The following is a 19213-nucleotide window of genomic DNA, read 5'->3' on the forward strand; positions in this document are numbered from 1 at the left end:
GGAGGATCTTGGCTAAGCTGGAAAAAACTCTGTCTCATAATTTTGCTTCTGAATCTAGGTCCAGATTAACTGAGCATGGGAATCATTTAAAGTAACTTGAAAACTCAATAGCCTCAGGGCAGGTGAATCACATATTAAGGAAAGTCTGTATATCCAGAATCAGACTGAGATGTTAGACAATCAGATGAGATCCAAGGGGCCACTTTGACATTCAACGTGAGACGTGTGAAGATTTGATAGAGGAAACTCACTCAAAGATGAGATTTTGGCAATGTTCTCTCCACCTAGCTTGATGTTACGCAGGTAGAGAGTCCATCAAGCTAGGTTGAGAGAACCTTGCACAAATATCATCTTGGAGTGAGTTTCCTCACTCCGTAGGTCATCAAATCTTCACAAGAGACCTCTGTTCCAGGGGCGGATTGAGGGAAAATAGTGGCCCGGGGGATTTTTCTCCATACTGGCCCATGGGTACCCAATTACATATACAATATAATTTACATATTTAATTTACATATATATGTACACACCCCTATATTTCAGCATGGTCCTCCCGTATCACAGTACTATTTGCCAAAACTCAAAGAATAACAACCCCACCTATGAAAAAGAATACCACAAATATTACACCAGAATCTAAAATATCAATACACCTCCTATCAGGAAAACAGAACAGGCCAAGCTACTACAGATCCCTACAGAGAAACCACATGCTAAAAGAATGCTTCCTCTCAGTCTTTGCATGCAGAACACAAACTCTCACCAAATACACAATAAAGCCACATAAAGTATAAATGGAAATGTGCAGACAAAAACTAAACTGTAAAACATATCATGCCAGACTCTATACAGTGCAACAATGAAAAACAAAAATGTCACCATTCCTCATGAAACAATCAATAAAATCAAGATATATAAATCATGAATCATAATTATAAAATCATACTAATAAAATAATTTCAAAACAGCTGATGAATAGAATATCCAATAATTAAAGACTCAAGGAAATTTTGAAACCTTTTCCAAACACCAATAAAATATTTCAAACAGCAGACACATCACATACTACCCAATAATTAAAATGGTAATCAAGAAAAATGAACTTAAAAAGCCACCTTTACTTACCCTCTCCAGCAGTTCTCCTACTCCTTTCCCTTGCAGGCGATGCCAGAAGCAGCAGTAGCTGCTGAAGCTGTCCTCGTGGTCCTCTTTCTTAGGGACCACAACCAATCTCTTCTCTCTCTCTCTCACACACACACATACCAGTCATACCCTCAAGACCAGTTTCTGTCTCTCATACACCAATCATCTCCCCAACCAGTCTCTCTCTCTCTCTCTCTCACTCACTCACACACACACACACACAAGCACTCACGAACACACACATACCAGTCATCTCCCTGATCAGTCTCACACATACACATGTCACCTCTCTGGCCAGTCTCTCTCAATCACACAATGCTCTCGCTCTCTCTTACTTACACAAAGGCTTTCAATCACACACATGCTCTCTCTATTTCACTTCCACACAAGCTCTCAATTACACACATGTTCTATCTCACAGCCACAAGCCAGCCAAAAACATGCTCCTCTCTTGCACACACACAGAAGCACCCTCCCTGTCTCACATACACATTACACTCACAGAAGCACCTTGCTTTCAGACTTGCAGCATTTTTCACTTTTACTAAAGGTGAAAGTGATGATCCCAACCATTAAATAAGAAAACCACATTCCTATCAGAAGGCGAAATGACACCCTTCCTTCAGGTTCTAATCTGTCCTCCCAAGGGGCAGCTACCCACACAGTACAGCTTCTCTTGTTTTACGCTTCCAGGCAATAAAGCAAGTGTCTTTCTTCAAACTATCAGTCGTATGATTATTCATGTGGGAGATTATGGAACCAAAAGACATCCTTAGTCAACTTCCCTTTTAAATGGGAAGATTACAGTCTTAGTCATTTAAAAATATACATTTTCTAAAGGCTTAAAAAAAATAGCAAAACCATTTCAGATTGGAACTATTCTAGTCTTCATGCTTAAATTATGCTAAAAAAAAACAAAACAAAAAAAACCTGGCATCAGTATCTTAAATTTGTGATTTTGTTGAGATGAACATTTTAAATATTTTAATTTTTTTTTTGCTTTAGTATTTGTCTCTACCCACTTTGCTAAATTTTATTTTCTAGAAGAGGGATGCTTAACATTCAGTAATTTAATCTTTCATCCAACTTTTCAAAATTTGCACTACCAGCACAAAATTTTTTTTTTTAACTGGCAGATTCCTCTCTCACATACACACCGTATACACACATACAGAAGCACCATTCCTTTCTCATACACACACACACAAGCATCGTTCCTTTCTCACATAAATACAGAAGCACCCTTCCGATCCAAGGTTCAACAGCTGGTCTCCGGCGGCGGTTAGCAGACCGGTGTTCACTTCTTCGGCCCCCGCCGGCCTCGATTTTAATTTCTTCAGCCCTCTTGGTCTCCGGCGGGGGCTGAAGAAATTAAAATCGAGGCCGGCGGGGGCTGAAGAAAAGAAGATAGGCGCTGCCCAGCCAGCCCCCGCTTGAGGCTGGCTGGGAGGCGCCCATCTTCTTTGCTTCGGCCTCCGCCGCCGCCGCCGACCTCAATTTTAATTTATTCGGCCCCCGTCGGCCTTTGGGGGCCGGCTGTCTCCGGCGGAGGCCGAAGAAATTAAAATCAAAGCCGGCGGAGGCCGAAGAAAAGAAGATGGGCGCCGCCCAGTCAGCCCCCGCTTGAGGCTGGCTGGGAGGTGCCCATCTTCTTTTCTTCGGCCCCCGCCGGCCTTGATTTTAATTTCTCCGGTGGGGGCTCGCTTGGAGGTTCCCATCTTCATTTCTTCGGCCCGCGCCGGCCTCGATTTGTATTTCTTCGGCCCCTGCCGGCTTGGCCTCCGGCAGGGGCTGGCTGGAAGGCGCTGAGGCTGGGCTGAAGAAGATCCACGCGGTCGAGACCACGTGACCAGGTAGACCGGCCCACCGGGGGATGCCCGATCCCCCTGCACTAATGCCTAAACCTCACCTCGAGTTACTAGGTGGGCCACCCATAGGGATATAAATACCTATCTAGGGAGAGGACATTATAGATAGTTTTTCTCTCTCTCTCTCTTTCTCTCTCACAACAATGGTCCCCCAGTGGTTGAATGCAAGAAATACACAGGTATGGCACTTATTATAAAGTCTGAAAATGTTATTGTAATATGAACTAACTTAGCTCTTTGCGTAGGTAATTAGCACAAATTGCTATAAACTGGATATTAGCATAAAACACACCACTTTTACTATCGCATGTGATACTTATCGCATTTTGATAACTCCAGGCCAAAGTTTGAACCTTTGGTTAGTGTTTGTCCTTTAGCTCCTGCCCTTCCTAAAGTAAGGTGGAAATAGGGACCCCCAGAGAGGTGACCACCAAGAGTAGCCAGCCTGGGAGCTAGTAGGCCCAGAGTCCCTCCCAATAGGGGTGAGACCCTGTAAGGACTCTTCCTGTCAAGGGGAGCCCGAGTAACTCCTCCCTAGGAACTAACTAGGAGGTAGAAGTGAGAATGGACCAGGAGGTGAAATGCAGAAGAGGCAATCCCTTGCTCTTAGGGAATGATACTGGGGAAATGAAAATTGTTTCTACAATGCTGTTGTCCAAAGAACCTGCACTAGTAGGACAGTTATGCAGAATCTGGAGGGAAAGTCAAAGTGTGAGTAGAATGGGAAGTTATATTTGATCCCCTTTAGATGTGAATTTTGTTATGGGTATGTTACAGAGAGAATCCGATTGTTTAAACAGGGTTGAGACCGAGGTATAATATAAACAGAATTGTAGAATTCAGAATGAACCTTAAGGTTGGTCCATAGTAAAAATAGAAAATAAAGTTTTTCCTTTGGAAGTTTTATGTCTGCTACACTTATTTAGCCCTTACTGGGTGAGGCATAGGCTCAGAGTTCATGAAGGGGAATTGATCAGTATCCTTCCTGTCCATGCAAGCTGTTGAATATTAAGGTCCACTTCACCATTTGCAGGACAAAACGCCAGAACCCAACATACAAATTTGGAAGGGAAGACCCTCAATCGAGATGGAAACCCCTTTGAAACAGAAGGTGATATTATATGTTCTTACTTTACAGCACATTTCTTGCACCCCCTCCGATGTAAGGAATTTTCCTATGGAAATGAGCTTGCCATCCATACTAAAGGCTACACGTGCCAGCTCTGTGGCTGCTCAATCACCCAAAACAAAAGAGAGCAATTTGCCTCCTTTGAGATCTCTTCCATGGCCCTTCTTCCCTCAGCTGCCATGATACCTGGAGACTGAAAAGGTGATGTGAGAAGCAGATCCAATGGCAGAGATACTCAGGCAGCCATAGCACTCATGGAGCTGGCATCTATGCAAAAGGTAATTGGGTCCCCAACTGGCTCCATTGATGTTTGACAGGTTGATAAAATCATGTCTTTAACTCATTGCCTAAGAAAACAAATACTATGAGGCCATACATTTAAAGGGAGTAAGACCAAAACTGGATAGGTCTGATCAACAGAGAGTAAATAAGCAGATCAATATTCTAATGTCCCAACTCTTCATATGATTCATAAATAGTAAAGGCCGAATTTTCAAACGGTCGTGCACATAAAAATCGGGACTTGCACGCTTGGCTGGCCCGCGTGCATTTTCAAAAGGGCCCAGCCACGCACATAAGTCCCGATACATGCACAAGTGCCAGGCCCTGAAAAAGGGACAGGCTGGAGAGCATTGTCTCGGTGAGGAGGGGTGGGACAGGGTGGGACAGAGGCTGGCTGGGACAGCGGCCATTAGCCGCTGTCCCGGGAAAGCACGTGCCGGCAGCCAGCTGGTGCGCACAAACTACTTCTGATCAGGAGGAGCAGTAAGTCGAAAAAAAAAATTTCGGGTAGGTAGGTAGGGGTTAGGGGTTGGGCTGGAGAGGGGAAAGGGAAGGAAAGTTAGGAAGGGGGGTAGGGAAATTCCCTCCGCGGACTGGGAGGGAACTGGGGAAGGCCCGATTGTGTCACCACACGTAATTTACTGAATTTCACCCCCCCTGCGCGAGCCGCCCGCACATGCACGCGCATGTTATAAAATCGACACGTCCATGTGCACATGCCGGGAACCACATGCACATGGAAGAGTGTTCCTTTTAAAATCTACCCAAATTGTTTAATCTGTATTTTTGCATGTATGTACTGAATGTAAATATGTTTGCATTGTATGAGAAGTGAAATGTAACTGCAGCAAAATTCACAAATTATTTTGGTTATTATAGGATTACTTGGTTTTCCTTTATGAAAATATTGCTATTATCATTTCTAAGACACTTCAGTCATTGCATATTTTGTCAGGTACTTCTTATTGTTTCTATCAGGCCTCAGCAGAATGATATAGCATTTGGGGATAAAGATGCAGCCCAGAAGTCCAGCGCCAGAAGCCTGGATAGCAAATATCTCCACCACCACCATGTACTTGCCCCTGGTGCTCAGGTACGTTGGGATGAAGGACACCCAAACACTGCAGAACACCAGCATGCTGAAGGTGATGTACTTGGCCTCATTGAAGCTGTCAGGCAGATTTCTTGCTAGGAAAGCCACAATGAAGCTGACACCAGCCAGAAGTCCCAGATAACCCAGAACACAGTAAAAAGCAATTATTGACCCTTCATTACATTCAATTAGAATTGCTCCAGTTTCTGAATGCATATTAAGATATGGGAATGGGGGAGCAGTGCCCAACCAGGAAAGACACAGAACAGTCTGAATAAGGGAAAAGGAAAGGACAATAGAGTTTGAGACCCTGGAACCCATCCATTTCCGGAGCTTGCTTCCAGGCTTGGTGGCTTGGAAGGCCATGACCACTGTGATGGTTTTTGCCAGGATGGAGGAGAGAGAGATGGAGAAAGTGATCCCAAAGACAGTCTGTCGGAGAATGCAGGTTATGTCCTTAGGATGTCCAATGAATATGAATGAGCAGAGGAAACAGAGCATGAGGCAAACAAGGAGAATGTAGCTGAGTTCCCGGTTGTTGGCTTTCACTATGGGAGTGTCTCGGTAATTAATGAAGATTCCCAGAATAGCACCAGTGATGAGAAAAAAGAAAATGCTAATGACAGTCAACGCTATCCCCAAAGGCTCCTCATAGGACAGGAAGGTTATCACTTTTGGGATGCAGGCATCTCTCTTCTCATTGGGCCACTGATCCTCTGGGCACTTCCAACAGGTGTCCATGTCTGAGAAGAAAGAATATTGCTTCAGTATCTCATAGAATGCATTAGGTTTAGAGCAGTTTGAAACCAAGCTTTCCATATTTATGGATAATTTTTCTCCGTAGCATTGCCTGTACCAGAATGTGCAGTGTTGTAGTATCTTAATGAGGAATCTTGGGATATAATATTTTCATGTTCATCAGTCATGGCTGATAGACATTTATTTCTCAGAGGATTTTTTTAATCCATTTCACTACATTAAAACTTAGAAGAGCATTGGAAAGATATACATTCAATAAATAAATAAAAATAAATATTGGAAGGATTGGCAGAGTTGCCTGCTTACCTCAGCCATTTGCCCACATATATTTTTTTATTTGTCCAGTTTCTAGATATGAGCAACCCACTCACATACCTGGTGCTGGGCAGGGAAGAGGAAAAGCTTAATTCTATATGCATGAAGAGCTAAGATACAGTATATGAATAGAAAGAACTCTTAGGGGTAGATTTTAAAAAATTGCGCGATCGCGAACAAAAGTACGCTGGATTTTATAAGATACACGCATAGCCGCGCGTATCTTATAAAATCCGGGGTCGGCGTGCGCAAGGGGGTGCACATTTGTGCAACCTGCGCGCGCCGAGCCCAGCGCGCGCTGCCTGTTCCCTCCGAGGCCGCTCCGAAATCAGAGCGGCCTCGGAGGGAACTTTCCTTCTCCCTCCTCCCACCTTCCCCTCCCTTCCCCTACCTAACCCACCCCCCCGGCCCTATCTAAACCCCCCCCTACCTTTGCGCGCGCCGGTCGGCAGCCCCGCTCCGTGTTCCAGTCCCTGGGGCTGGTCTGGAGGCTGCGACCATGCCCCCGGAACACCCCCGGGCCGAAACCACGCCCACATCGCCGCCCCCGAAACGCCGCGACATGCGCGGCGCCACCCCCAAAACGCGGCGTCACTCCGGCCACACCCCGCCACGCCCCTTTTAGAAAGCCCCGGGACTTACGCGCGTCCCGGGGCTTTACGCGCGCCAGCGGCCTATGCAAAATAGGTGCGCCGGCGCGCGAGTGCCCTGCGCGCGTAAATCCGGAAGGATTTACGCGCACAGGGCTTTTAAAATCCGCCCCATAGACTTTAGCTGTGAAAATGTCCTCTTGATCAGGACTAAGCTGGCATATTGTTCCTTGTCAGATAGAGGAAGTGTTTAAAGCCATGGATCCACTCATAGCCCACAACTTTCACTGGCTTTTTCTGTTATGAAACAAAAACCAGGAATAACAGTCCTGTATCTCTGCTTTAGCTGCCAGCCCTTTATTATCTTCCTTGTTGCTGCTAAGATATTCACTGAGGTATGGTTCTTGTCCATCACCTGGGTGTGCAGAGCAGCCCTCCTGTACCCTGCTGCTCTGTCCATGCTTGAGCTGCTGTCTGCCCCTGCCTCAGACACAGAAAAAGCAGCGAGGGCCTACTGAGCTGCGATGATAACATGGGGGAAACAGTGCGTGGAATAGGAAGTAAGAGAGATAGAGAAAAGGAACGAGAGGTTTAATAAAATTAGGCAGGAAAGAGAAGGGTAGGAGGAGCTAAACATAAAAGGGGGGGTTAACGGTCAGGTTCAAATTTGGGTAATTTGATAGGGTAGAGAGGGTGAAGTAGGTTAGGAAGGCAGCAGAAGCAGAAAGCGGCGAGTGGGAGAGGAAGCTAACCAGCTTGTTGTCCCACGGCCAGTGATTCCGTGGTAAAAATGCGGAAAGGTGGAGATAAAGGAGGCAGAGGGGGCAGAGGAGGCCCCAGTAGAGCGCTCGGAAAAAAGCAGGGTTGAGGTGCAGCGGTCGGAGCCTTACTGCATAGGGAGGAGCTGGAAGGTGAGGCCATACAACCGCCCCCGGTAGTGGGAGTCAATTCGGGCCTGAGTCTAGCTGCGGAGTCAGGAGAGAGCGGCTCAGAAGCGGAAAGTAGCGATGAGAGGATGGATAGGGAGGAAGAGGCCCCCTCGAGCGCCACGGGGCAGTTAGAGTTATCACTGTATGCGTTGGGCTCAGACGTGGAATCGCCATACAAGCGGGCGATAGTGGAGGGTAGGCAGGTTGGGGCGGCGAGCAGCAAGACACGGCGGGAGATAGTCGAATATGTTGCAGCAGTGGGGCTGACTCCAGGGGGGCCAAAGTGGCACTCGAATGGAGGCGTTAAGGGGAGAGGAGATACGGAGGCGGATGGAGCATGCCAATATCGCCGATCCGGAAGGAGGGGACTCACCAGTTCTGGACCGCGACATCGGATACCCGGGTTGGATGAAGAGCGACTGGATCATGCGAGAAGGAGAAGAGAAGGAGTCGAGGTGCGGCAGAGGATGGCAGTCGGGAGCACAGAGGAAGTGAGCGAGACGGAGAGCACGAGGTCCAAATGTGCGGTGAGTGCAGCAGGAGGCCCACAGAGCGTGCGCGCGAGGTTGGTGCGCGCCTTGAGGGCATGGGAGCGAGAGCGAAGGAATACCCAGTGGGAAAAAGAGGTTTTGGGGAGGGATCAAGGGGAATGGCAGCATGCCAGCGAACTCACGGCAGGGGCAGGGAGTGAGGTGGGCAAGTTGGCAAGATGAAGGGAAGGGTAGGGAAACGTTCCCACAAGCGCAGCAGACAGGGGACATGATGCGCGTGCGATGTGCAGCTAGAGATGAGCGGATGGGTGCTGCGGTCAGTATGTTTATTGTTTCAGATGAAGAGGAGCAGATCGATTCAGGGACCTCGCAGAGAGCAAAGCGGAGAAGCAGGCAGGCCGAAGGGGCCTATGGAGCTGGGACGGCATGCGACGGGACCAAGGCACCGAGTCCCAGAGGAGGAGATGTTACCATGGGGCCTAGACAAGGAGAAGGTAAAGAGCACACAAGTAAGGCAAGTAAAAGGCAGAAAAGGAAGGGTAAGAGAGCAAGGTCAACATCAGATAGTTCGAGTACTGACAGTAGCTCAGAATCAGAGTCTGAGTCTGCGTCCAGCAAGGATAGTCGGGTATTCCGGCGCAGAGAGGTTGGGCCATCCCAGGACATGGGACACCCCGCGTTGGCATCGCTCACGGAACTGTGGGAGTGCCCAGTAAGTTGAAGAGAAGAATAAGAAAAAGGAGATATGTTAATATCTTTCAATTGCTTGAAGGTAGAAGGGGTGGAAAAGGTAGGAAGAAGAAGGGTAACAAGAAAAGGAGAGCTATGGAGCCTGGTCTCAAGGTGGCCAAGAATATAGTGAATTGGGTGAGGGGGTTTTTTTCCGTCTAGCCAGTTGTAGTGGGTCATTATCAACCAGATTTGCATGGGGCACTGTTGTCATACGGTGACAGCATTTTAGGAGCGTTTAAAGATTATGAAGGTTGGGCGAGACTCAACTATGATGAGAAATTCAGGGAAAAAATGGCGGGCAACAGGTTTATGTCTGGGGGCACTCAGGACATTAACCTGTGGCTGACCCAAATGACCAACAAGGGGGGAAGGCAAGGGAAGGAAGCCAGCGGGGGGAGGGCTGGCCCGGAGGCAGGGACAGAAGGACAGAGTAGCTCTGTAGGAGGAGATAAGCATATAGTCAAAGGAGGGTCAGCGAATAAAGATAGCAAAGGTACGGATTCACAGAAAGACGTATGCTGGCAGTATAATAGAGCCACCTGCTTATTTCCGGACTGTAAGTTTAGAAACGCATGTGGGACTTGTAACGGTGCCCATCCAAGCACGAAATGTTTACAGGGTTCTTCCAAAGTGCAGTAGACAAGTGCGAACTAAAAAATAAAAATGCCGGGAGGTTTTTCTTGTGGAGAGTCCTCTCCCTGTGAGAGGTTGTGGCCGGGACTGAGACCGAGGCTTGCAGCCCTACCCGGGCTGAAACCGGAGGAACTACAGCTGGGTGATTTCCCTGACGCTCCGCCCCCCCTGTGAGGTCATCGTTGGGGGACGGAACTTGGCTCCCATAAGAGGGCAGAAGCTGCGGTGCTGAGCTGGAGGTTTTTCTTGTGGAGAGTCCTCTCCCTGTGAGAGGTTGTGGCCGGGACTGAGACCGAGGCTTGCAGCCCTACCCGGGCTGAAACCGGAGGAACTACAGCTGGGTGATTTCCCTGACGCTCCGCCCCCCCTGTGAGGTCATCGTTGGGGGACGGAACTTGGCTCCCATAAGAGGGCAGAAGCTGCGGTGCTGAGCTGGAGGTTTTTCTTGTGGAGAGTCCTCTCCCTGTGAGAGGTTGTGGCCGGGACTGAGACCGAGGCTTGCAGCCCTACCCGGGCTGAAACCGGAGGAACTACAGCTGGGTGATTTCCCTGACGCTCCGCCCCCCCTGTGAGGTCATCGTTGGGGGACGGAACTTGGCTCCCATAAGAGGGCAGAAGCTGCGGTGCTGAGCTGGAGGTTTTTCTTGTGGAGAGTCCTCTCCCTGTGAGAGGTTGTGGCCGGGACTGAGACCGAGGCTTGCAGCCCTACCCGGGCTGAAACCGGAGGAACTACAGCTGGGTGATTTCCCTGACGCTCCGCCCCCCCTGTGAGGTCATCGTTGGGGGACGGAACTTGGCTCACATAAGAGGGCAGAAGCTACGGCGCACAGCCGTCGGCGCGCAGCCTAAGCCGCGCGCCCCTCCAGCGAATTTTTTCCTTGCTATATCAAACCTTTTATGGGCAGAAAGAGGAAAGTTAAAGTTTGGACCTCATCTCCGGGACTGCCTGTGAGGGGACCTATGGACTCCCACATAGTAAGAGGGGTGAGACAAAATAGTTCAAGGATAATTCCTGATATTTCCTTTTCATCGGGATCCCCTGAAGTTCCTGAGGCTCAAAGGCCATTGCAGATGACTCAACCAGGTATGGACTCAGTATCACCTACACACCAAGGTTTCATTGGACTGAATGATTCAGTAAATATAAATAAAGATGTTGTTCCCTTCTTTAATGTAAAAGTAGGGCAACATTTGGATTCGAGACCGCAGGGTGCGACTAACGAACCAACTGTTCCCCAGAATATTACCTTAAATGATGTGTGGGTAGCTGTAGATAAACTCCAGAAGATTATATTTGATTCTATAGAGCAGAATAGAATAACCACTTCTGAAATTAAAAATGTTTTGGAAGGACACAGTAATCGTTTAGTATATGTTGAAGAACAAACAAAGGTTATGTCCTCCCAGATAGAAATTCTTAAAGAGGTAAATAACTCCTCAATAAAAGATGGTATAGTTATCCACCGTCAGATGGAAACTTTGGAAAATCAAAGTCGGAGTAGAAATTTAAGGTTTTTGAATTTTCCAGAAACTAGACTAATTTCTGCCATTGAGTTACTTAAAAAGTATTTCTCTGAAGTTTTGTCTATAGTAACATTAGATGAGACTAGTATATCTAAAATATACTATGTCCCTAAGACAAGGATAAGGACTCAAGAGGGTCAGGAGGATATGGATGTTGTCCAAAAATCTCCTAATTTGACTTCATTTTTAGAAGCCTCCCAGGATGATATATCCTTAAGATCGACCTTATTAGTGACTTTTTGTAGGGAGAGAGATAAAAACTTAGTTATGCAAAAATATTTTGAAAATAAAGAATTAAATTTTTGTGGACAACGCATCCAAATTTTTCCAGACGTTGCTAGAGCAACTCAAATAAGACGTAAGCAATTCTTGACACTTAAGCCTAGAGTGTTAGCCTTAGGTGCATTATTTTATTTAAAATTTCCTTGTAAGTGCTCAGTAACGTACCAAAAGAATAAATTTATCTTTCAAGATCCTCCCCACTTGGAGTCATTTTTGCTTGATAAAGAACAAGTGTTGAGAAATGTATCTGCAACAAATTGATATACTCTCCTGCTGTAAGAATTTAATTACAGATTTACTATGAGAATATTATTTGTATAAGACCTCCCATAATGTGGACTATATACTGAGGTATAAATAATACTATGTTAGGCAATGTTAAGTTCTTTATGTTTTATATTATACAGAAGTATTTTCCTGTATTTTTTACAATGTAACAATTGTTGAAAAATTCAATAAAATGTAAATAAAAAAAAAAAATAAAAAAAAATAAAAATGCCAAAGGTACAGGGGGTAGGGTAGGTGCGGGGTAGATTGGGGGGGGGGGGATGGACAGGGTGGGCAGAGATGGAGGCAGTAAAAAAAAAAAAAAAAATTCCAAACAGGATATAAGGGGCAGGGAGGTGACAGACCAAGGAAGGGTGGGTAGAGCAGGGGTTACAGGTTTCCTAAGTTAGGCAGGCCATGGTTCATACTTTCCTTCTAGGTAAGGTTGGAAGAGTTCACGGAGAACAGGAGGATTCTTAGTGATGACTTGCAGACATGAAGAAAGAGAGTTAATACAAATCTCTGTCGCCCCTAACACGTGGAAGAGCTATGCCAGAGGCAACGAGGCTGTGTCAGCTTATTTGCGGGACATGGCTTTGCAAAGAGGACCGGCGACAGATGATTTATTAGTGGGATTTGTGTTAAAAGCAAGAAGGGAAGGGGTTTCAGGGGCACGGTTGCCGCACAATTAGCGGGATATGCCTTTTTTCAGAAGATAGCAGGCGGGGGGACTCCGACGAGCAGTTTTCGTTTACGGAGAGTGTTGAGAGAATGGAAAAGAGGCTCAAGGGAGCAGGTGGATAAAAGGTTGCCTATTAGATATGAAGATTTAAGGGAATTTTCACTGCGTTTACCTCAAGTTTGTTGGTCCGAATTTGAAGTTGCGTTGTTCCGAGTAGCTTTTTCATGGGCTTTTTTCGGGGCCATGCGGGTTAGTGAGCTAATAGCCAAATCTCGTTACAGTATGGAGAGACAAGGTATGGATGTCAGTTGCGTACGGGTGGGTCAAGAAAGTATCACATTGCTGGTACGGAAATCCAAGACGGATCAAACAGGGAAGGGGGCCTTTATACGATTAGTGAAAGCGGAGGATTGGGTAGTATGCCCAGTACGCACAGCCAGATTTTACTTACAAGTGCGTCCGATCACGGGTGGGCCTTTTTTGGTGCATGCGGACGGATCAGCGCTCACACAATATCAGTTTTCTAGGGTGCTGAGGTACGTAGCGCAGACGGCAGGCAGGGATCACAGATGTTACAGTTCGCATTCGTTTCGGATTGGCTTGGCTACTTCAGCGGCGGAAGCGGGCGTGGACGAAGAGGAGATTCAAAGGATAGGTAGGTGGAAGTCGAAGGCAATTAAGGGTTATATTAGGCAACAAAGCAAAGGCAAGTAGACAGGTGACCGAAGGGGAATATAAGGGTGAGGTTAAGAGGGAGGCGGGTGGCGGGGATGGGTGCGAGAGAATTTGTTAATTATTGGTCTTCTTATTTCAGAGAGCAGGGGATGCATGTACGGGCTTGGATGTGCCTGGATCGTGGGCCATTCATATATTCATAGAGCGCAATGGCGGGCCTTGAAACGTCCATATGGAGAACATCTGGAATTGGAACGGAAAGGCTGGAAGTTAGCTTGGTTCAGTCAGAGAGGAATGCGATGGGACGATCTGAGATCCTTCATACAAGACCGAATTGACATGTGGGGGGCCCCGAACATACTAGTGATACATTTAGGGGGGCAACGATATTGGATCAAGGACGTGCCGAGCTCTGCTCACATGTATCAAAAAAGACCTGGCATAATTAATGATTAGATGGCCCCAGATTCGAATTGGGTGGTCAGATATAATAATTCGTTTAAAAAATAAAGAGGAACTGATATGGAATTCGGGGGTAAAGAAACTGAACCGTCAAATGGGAAAATGGATGGGTTGGGAAGGGGGGTTTTGGATAAGGCATCCGTGGTCATGGCAGTGCGAGGTGGGTCTCTTTAGTGGAGACGGCATACATTTGTCGGAGGTCGGCATGGACTTATTTAATAACATGTTACAGGAGGGTCTCGAAAAAGAAATTGCGAAATGGTAAAGGGTTTAGTGGAACGAGAGGAAGTTAGGCCGCAGTGGGGGAAACATACCGACTAGGTCGGTAGTTTTGTGGTGGTAAACCCGAGCCCAGTTCATGTTTACTGTTAAAAGGGGTGTTGGGTTAGGGCAAAGGGGGGGGGTGCCCCGTGTAGTTGGGGGGGCTGCTACACGGGAGGATCGCAGAACCGTGAGGCCAGGGTTCGCGGTCAAGCTTGCTCTCGCTGGTACGAGGCAGAGCAGGTAGGGAAAAGGGGGAGGGGGTGGCTCCACCATTAGGGTTTAAGGTGGTGGAGAAACGGGGCATAGATGGGGGGGGGGGGAAGGAAAAAGTGGGGGATGCAAAAGGGGTTATTGTTCTTGTTATCATTAGGGCTCGGGTTATGTTGGTAATAAACTGCGGCCAATTTAAAAGCCAAACAGTGTTGAGTTTTTATTGGGGTACATGGGGGGGCAGATAACCGAGCACAAGTGTTTCATCCCTATGGTACTGCCACAAGTGTGCAGTCAAGGAAAGATATGCACATGTAGCCTTCTGTCTATTCCAGATGCTGCTAGTGAAATGGGTGATTCCCCTCTCCTCCTTGGCCATCTGTTCCTGCATGCTCACATGGCACTGAGTGTACAAGCTGGGTATAATATACCTACTCAATGATGTATGGGAGAATATGTTATAATTAGTGGATAACAGCAGAGAGAGTGTCATGTCTGTGTGTGTCTATGTACGTATGAGAGAGAGAGCATGTCTGTGTGTGTTTGAGAAAGCATGTCTATGTGTGTGTATGTATGAGAGAGAGGGTATGTTGTGTATGAATGAGAGAGAAAGCATGTCTATGTGTGTGTATGTATGAGAGAGAGCATGTCTGTGTATGTTTGAGAAAGCATATTTGTGTATGTGCATATATAAGAGAGAAAGCATTTGTGTATGTGTGTGTGTGTGTGTGTGTGTGTGTATGAGATAAAGGACTCGTCTCTGTGTGTATGTATGAGAGAGAGCATGTCTGTGTATTTATGAGAGAGTATGTCCGTGTGTGTGTGTATGAGAGAAAGCATGTATGTATGTCAGAGAGAGCATGATTGTGTGTATGTGTCAGTGAGCAGGCATGTATGTACATATGACAGAGAGAGGATAATGTTTGTGAGCAACAGCCCCTCTCCTCTCCCCCTGCTAATCCACAACCTCAAGGCATCTGGAATTCAAAAGATCACAGGTATAGACAGCAGGGAATTTTTAATCTTTATTCATTTTAATTATTGTATGCTGTTTTTAAAGAGTTTATTGGTATTTTGAAAATGTGTATGACTTTTAAATTATTAGTATGGTCTTATTCTATTGAAAATGTATCATTCTTGATTTTATTGTTTGTTTAATGATGAATGGTTATGTTTCTGTTTTACCATTGTTGCACTGCATTCAGTCTGGCTTCTTGTGGTTTCCAGCTCAGAGTTTTCTACATGTTTCTATTTAAGGTTTATGGTGTCTTTATGCTGTATTGGGTGAAGGTCTGTCTGTGTTCTACATGTATGACTGAAGTGAGATATTCTGCTGGTTTGCAGTTTCTGTGTAGGAAGCTATAGAAGCCCAGCTTGTTCTATTTTCCTAAAAGGAGGTGTATATGTGTTTTAGAGGCTAGTATAATTTGCAGTGTTGCATTTTAATAGGTAGAGTTATTACTGTCTGAGTGCTGGCAGTTGGTCTGTTTTGGTGTGGGAGGCTAACTGAAGGCCAAGCCCACAGCCAACAAATATTAAAATAGGCCTAATACCAATTACAAGTCTCCTTTTTACTTTTTTCGGCAGGGTTTTCTGGTTGCCACCACAGGACTGCATGTAAATATAATATACATGTTGTAAGTGATATTTTTACCTCAGAAGATTGTACTTTGAATGTCCTTTTCATGTAAAAATATTATACATGCATACTTTTTAATTGTGTGTGGGAAGGGTGTGACCCGGGAGGGCTTGACAGGGTGTACGTTTTGCCTAATACCTGTGTCCCAGCCCTGCCCCCCACCCAAACTTCTCCACCACTATAGACCGTTCTATCTCTTCTGATTGTAAGAAGCCCTCACATGATTCCACTGAATAAGAACTTGCTTGCAAGATCTGCTGCAGACCTTTCTCAGGCGGCATCAGGGAGGAGCGCTAAGAATATATATATTTTTTTTTAATTTATTAATTTCAAAATATATCCACAAAGAATAGACTTTGCTACAAAGCACTCCCCCACCCAAGTTAAAGGAAAATTAGGTTCTTACCTTTGCTAATTTTCGTTCCTGTAGTACCATGGATCAGTCCAGACAGCTGGGTTATGCCTCCCCTCCAGCAGATGGAGTCAGAGAGAAAACTGAAAGCACCCCCTAGATATACTGGTGTGCCACCTGCGGTCCTTCAGTATATGTGATATCAAAGCAGACAGGAATCCAACTATGATAAATGCCACCCCCAAAATTTTCCATAAACTCAGAGTGTATGCCAACCTAGAGGCCAGATCAAACAGGAACCTCCAGAAACACAGACAAACAAATAGAACATCAAAAATGTACAGGTAACATGCAATAACCGAACAGGGTACCGCGAAAACACGCGTCATCTGTGGCGTGGACACGAACCGGAAAGAAAACACGAGCGGACTCCCAGAAGAAGAGGGCGGGCGTCTGGACTGATCCATGGTACTACAGGAACGAAAATTAGCAAAGGTAAGAACCTAATTTTCCTTTCCCTGTACGTACCAGGATCAGTCCAGACAGCTGGGATGTACCCAAGCCGCCTTAACTGGGGTGGGACCCTGAGAGTCCCGCTCGAATCACGCTGCTACCAAACGACTGTGAGGACGGCCCCCTGACATCCAGGCGATAGTGCTTGGCAAACGTATGCCAAGATTTCCAAGTGGCCGCCCTACATATCTCTTGGGAAGAGACCAATCGATTCTCCGCCCACGAAGTCGCCTGAGCACGCAACGAATGAGCCTTGAGCCCATCCGGAACAGCTTTACCGCAGCCAATGTATGTGGACGCAATGGCCCCCTTCAACCACCGAGCAATCGTAGCCTTAGATGCCGGCAGCCCCTTCTTGGGCCCATTCCACAACACGAAGAGATGATCCGACTTTCGAAATTCGTTGGTAACCTCCAAATATCGCAGGAGAACTCGCCGGACGTCCAGACGTCGCAAGTCCTTACCTGGAGGAGACCGCAAGTCCTCCGCCGAGAAGGAGGGTAGCTCAACCGTCTGGTTGACATGAAACGCCGAGACCACCTTAGGTAAAAAGGACGGCACGGTTCGCAAGGAAACACCCGAATCAGAAATACGCAAGAACGGTTCCCTGCAAGAAAGAGCCTGGAGCTCCGACACTCTCCGAGCCGAGGAAATAGCCACAAGAAAAACCGTCTTGAGGGTCAGATCCTTCAACGAAGCCGAGTGTAGAGGCTCAAACGGAGCCACACACAAACCACGTAGAACCAAATTCAAGTTCCAGGAAGGACAGGGAAGCCGAAGAGGAGGACGTAAGTTCCTAACCCCTCGCAAGAACCGAGCTACATCGGGATGACACGCAAGGGAAGACCCGTCCAACCGACCTCTTAAGCATCCCAGAGCCGCCACCTGGACACGAAGCGAATTATAGGCCAACCCTTTCGTCAGGCCCTCCTGCAAGAACATGAGGATCTGAGGGACCGTCGAACGCTTAGGTGTGATACCCAATCCGGCGCACCAAGCATGGAAGACCTTCCAAACCCTAGCGTAAGCAAGAGTAGTAGAAGACCGACGCGCTCGAAGCAGGGTAGACACCACCGCGTCCGAGTAACCACGTTTCCTCAACTGTTTCCGCTCATAAGCCAGGCCGCCAGACAAAATCGATCCGCCAGCTCGAAAACCACTGGACCCTGACTCAGAAGGTTGGGAAGATGACCTAACCTTAGAGGGCCGTCCACCGCCAGGTTGACTAGATCCGCGAACCATGGACGACGTGGCCATTCCGGAGCCACGAGAATCACCGGACCTTGATGGGACTCTATGCGGCGTAACACCTTCCCCACCAGGGGCCACGGTGGAAACACGTACAGAAGGATGTGACGGGGCCACGGCAGTACCAGCGCATCCACTCCTTCCGACGCGTGCTCTCTTCTTCGACTGAAAAACCGCGCCGCCTTCGCATTTGCTCGAGTCGCCATGAGATCGAGGTGTGGAATCCCCCAGCGCTGCACGATGAGCATCATTGCCTCCGGCGAAAGCTCCCATTCGCCGGGATCCAGATGTCGTCGACTGAGGTAGTCTGCCTGCACGTTGTCTACGCCGGCAATGTGGGAGGCCGCTAGACGCGAAAGGTGGCGTTCCGCCCAAGTCATCAGCAGCGCGGCCTCTATCGCTACCGCACGACTTTTCGTGCCCCCCTGCCGATTTATGTACGCCACTGTAGTCGCGTTGTCTGACAGAATTCGGACCGCCCGGCCGCTTACCAGTGGAAGGAGGCGACGCAAGGCTAGACGCACCGCTCTGGTTTCCAGGCGGTTGATGGACCACGTGGACTGGCGTGCTGTCCAGGTGCCCTGAACAGCTCGGGATTGGCAGACCGCCCCCCAACCAGACAGACTGGCATCCGTAGTCACCACCAGCCAAGATGGGGGTTCTAGGGTCACTCCTTGGAGCAGGTTGTTCGGATTGAGCCACCAGGCGAAACTGGAGCGGGCCTCCTCCAGTAGAGGGAGTTCCAGACCGAAATCCTCTGATCTGGGATCCCATCGAGAAAGCAGAGATCTCTGTAAGGGCCGCATATGCGCGAAGGCCCATTGTACCATCTCCATAGTAGATACCATATGACCAATAAGCTGTAAATGATCCCACACCGTAGGAGATGGGAGATCCCGCAAACGTCGGACCAGGGTCATGAGATTGAACATGCGCTGACGAGGAAGAAAAACCTTGCCCACCGAGGTATCGAAGCGCGCGCCCAAAAACTCCAGTTGTTGTGTCGGTTCGAGTCGGCTTTTCGCGAAGTTGACTACCCAACCCAACGACTGAAGTTGAGTCACTACCAGGGAAACCGCCCGTTTGCAAGCCGCGTGCGACTTTGCTCTGATGAGCCAATCGTCGAGGTAAGGG

General features: G+C 47.6%; 1 protein-coding gene across 1 annotated transcript in view; it reads right to left on the minus strand.

Moving 5' to 3' along the window:
* Positions 1 to 5341: 5341 nt before the first annotated feature.
* Positions 5342 to 19213, minus strand: part of LOC115081095 (vomeronasal type-2 receptor 26-like) — a 69006-nt gene continuing 55134 nt past the window's right edge. The window contains exon 6 of the mRNA XM_029585606.1: positions 5342 to 6255. Coding sequence (XP_029441466.1) covers positions 5342 to 6255 — 914 coding nt within the window. The remainder of the gene's footprint in view (positions 6256 to 19213) is intronic.

This window comes from Rhinatrema bivittatum, chromosome 19 (genome assembly GCF_901001135.1).
Source record: "Rhinatrema bivittatum chromosome 19, aRhiBiv1.1, whole genome shotgun sequence".
NCBI classification, from domain to species: domain Eukaryota; kingdom Metazoa; phylum Chordata; class Amphibia; order Gymnophiona; family Rhinatrematidae; genus Rhinatrema; species Rhinatrema bivittatum.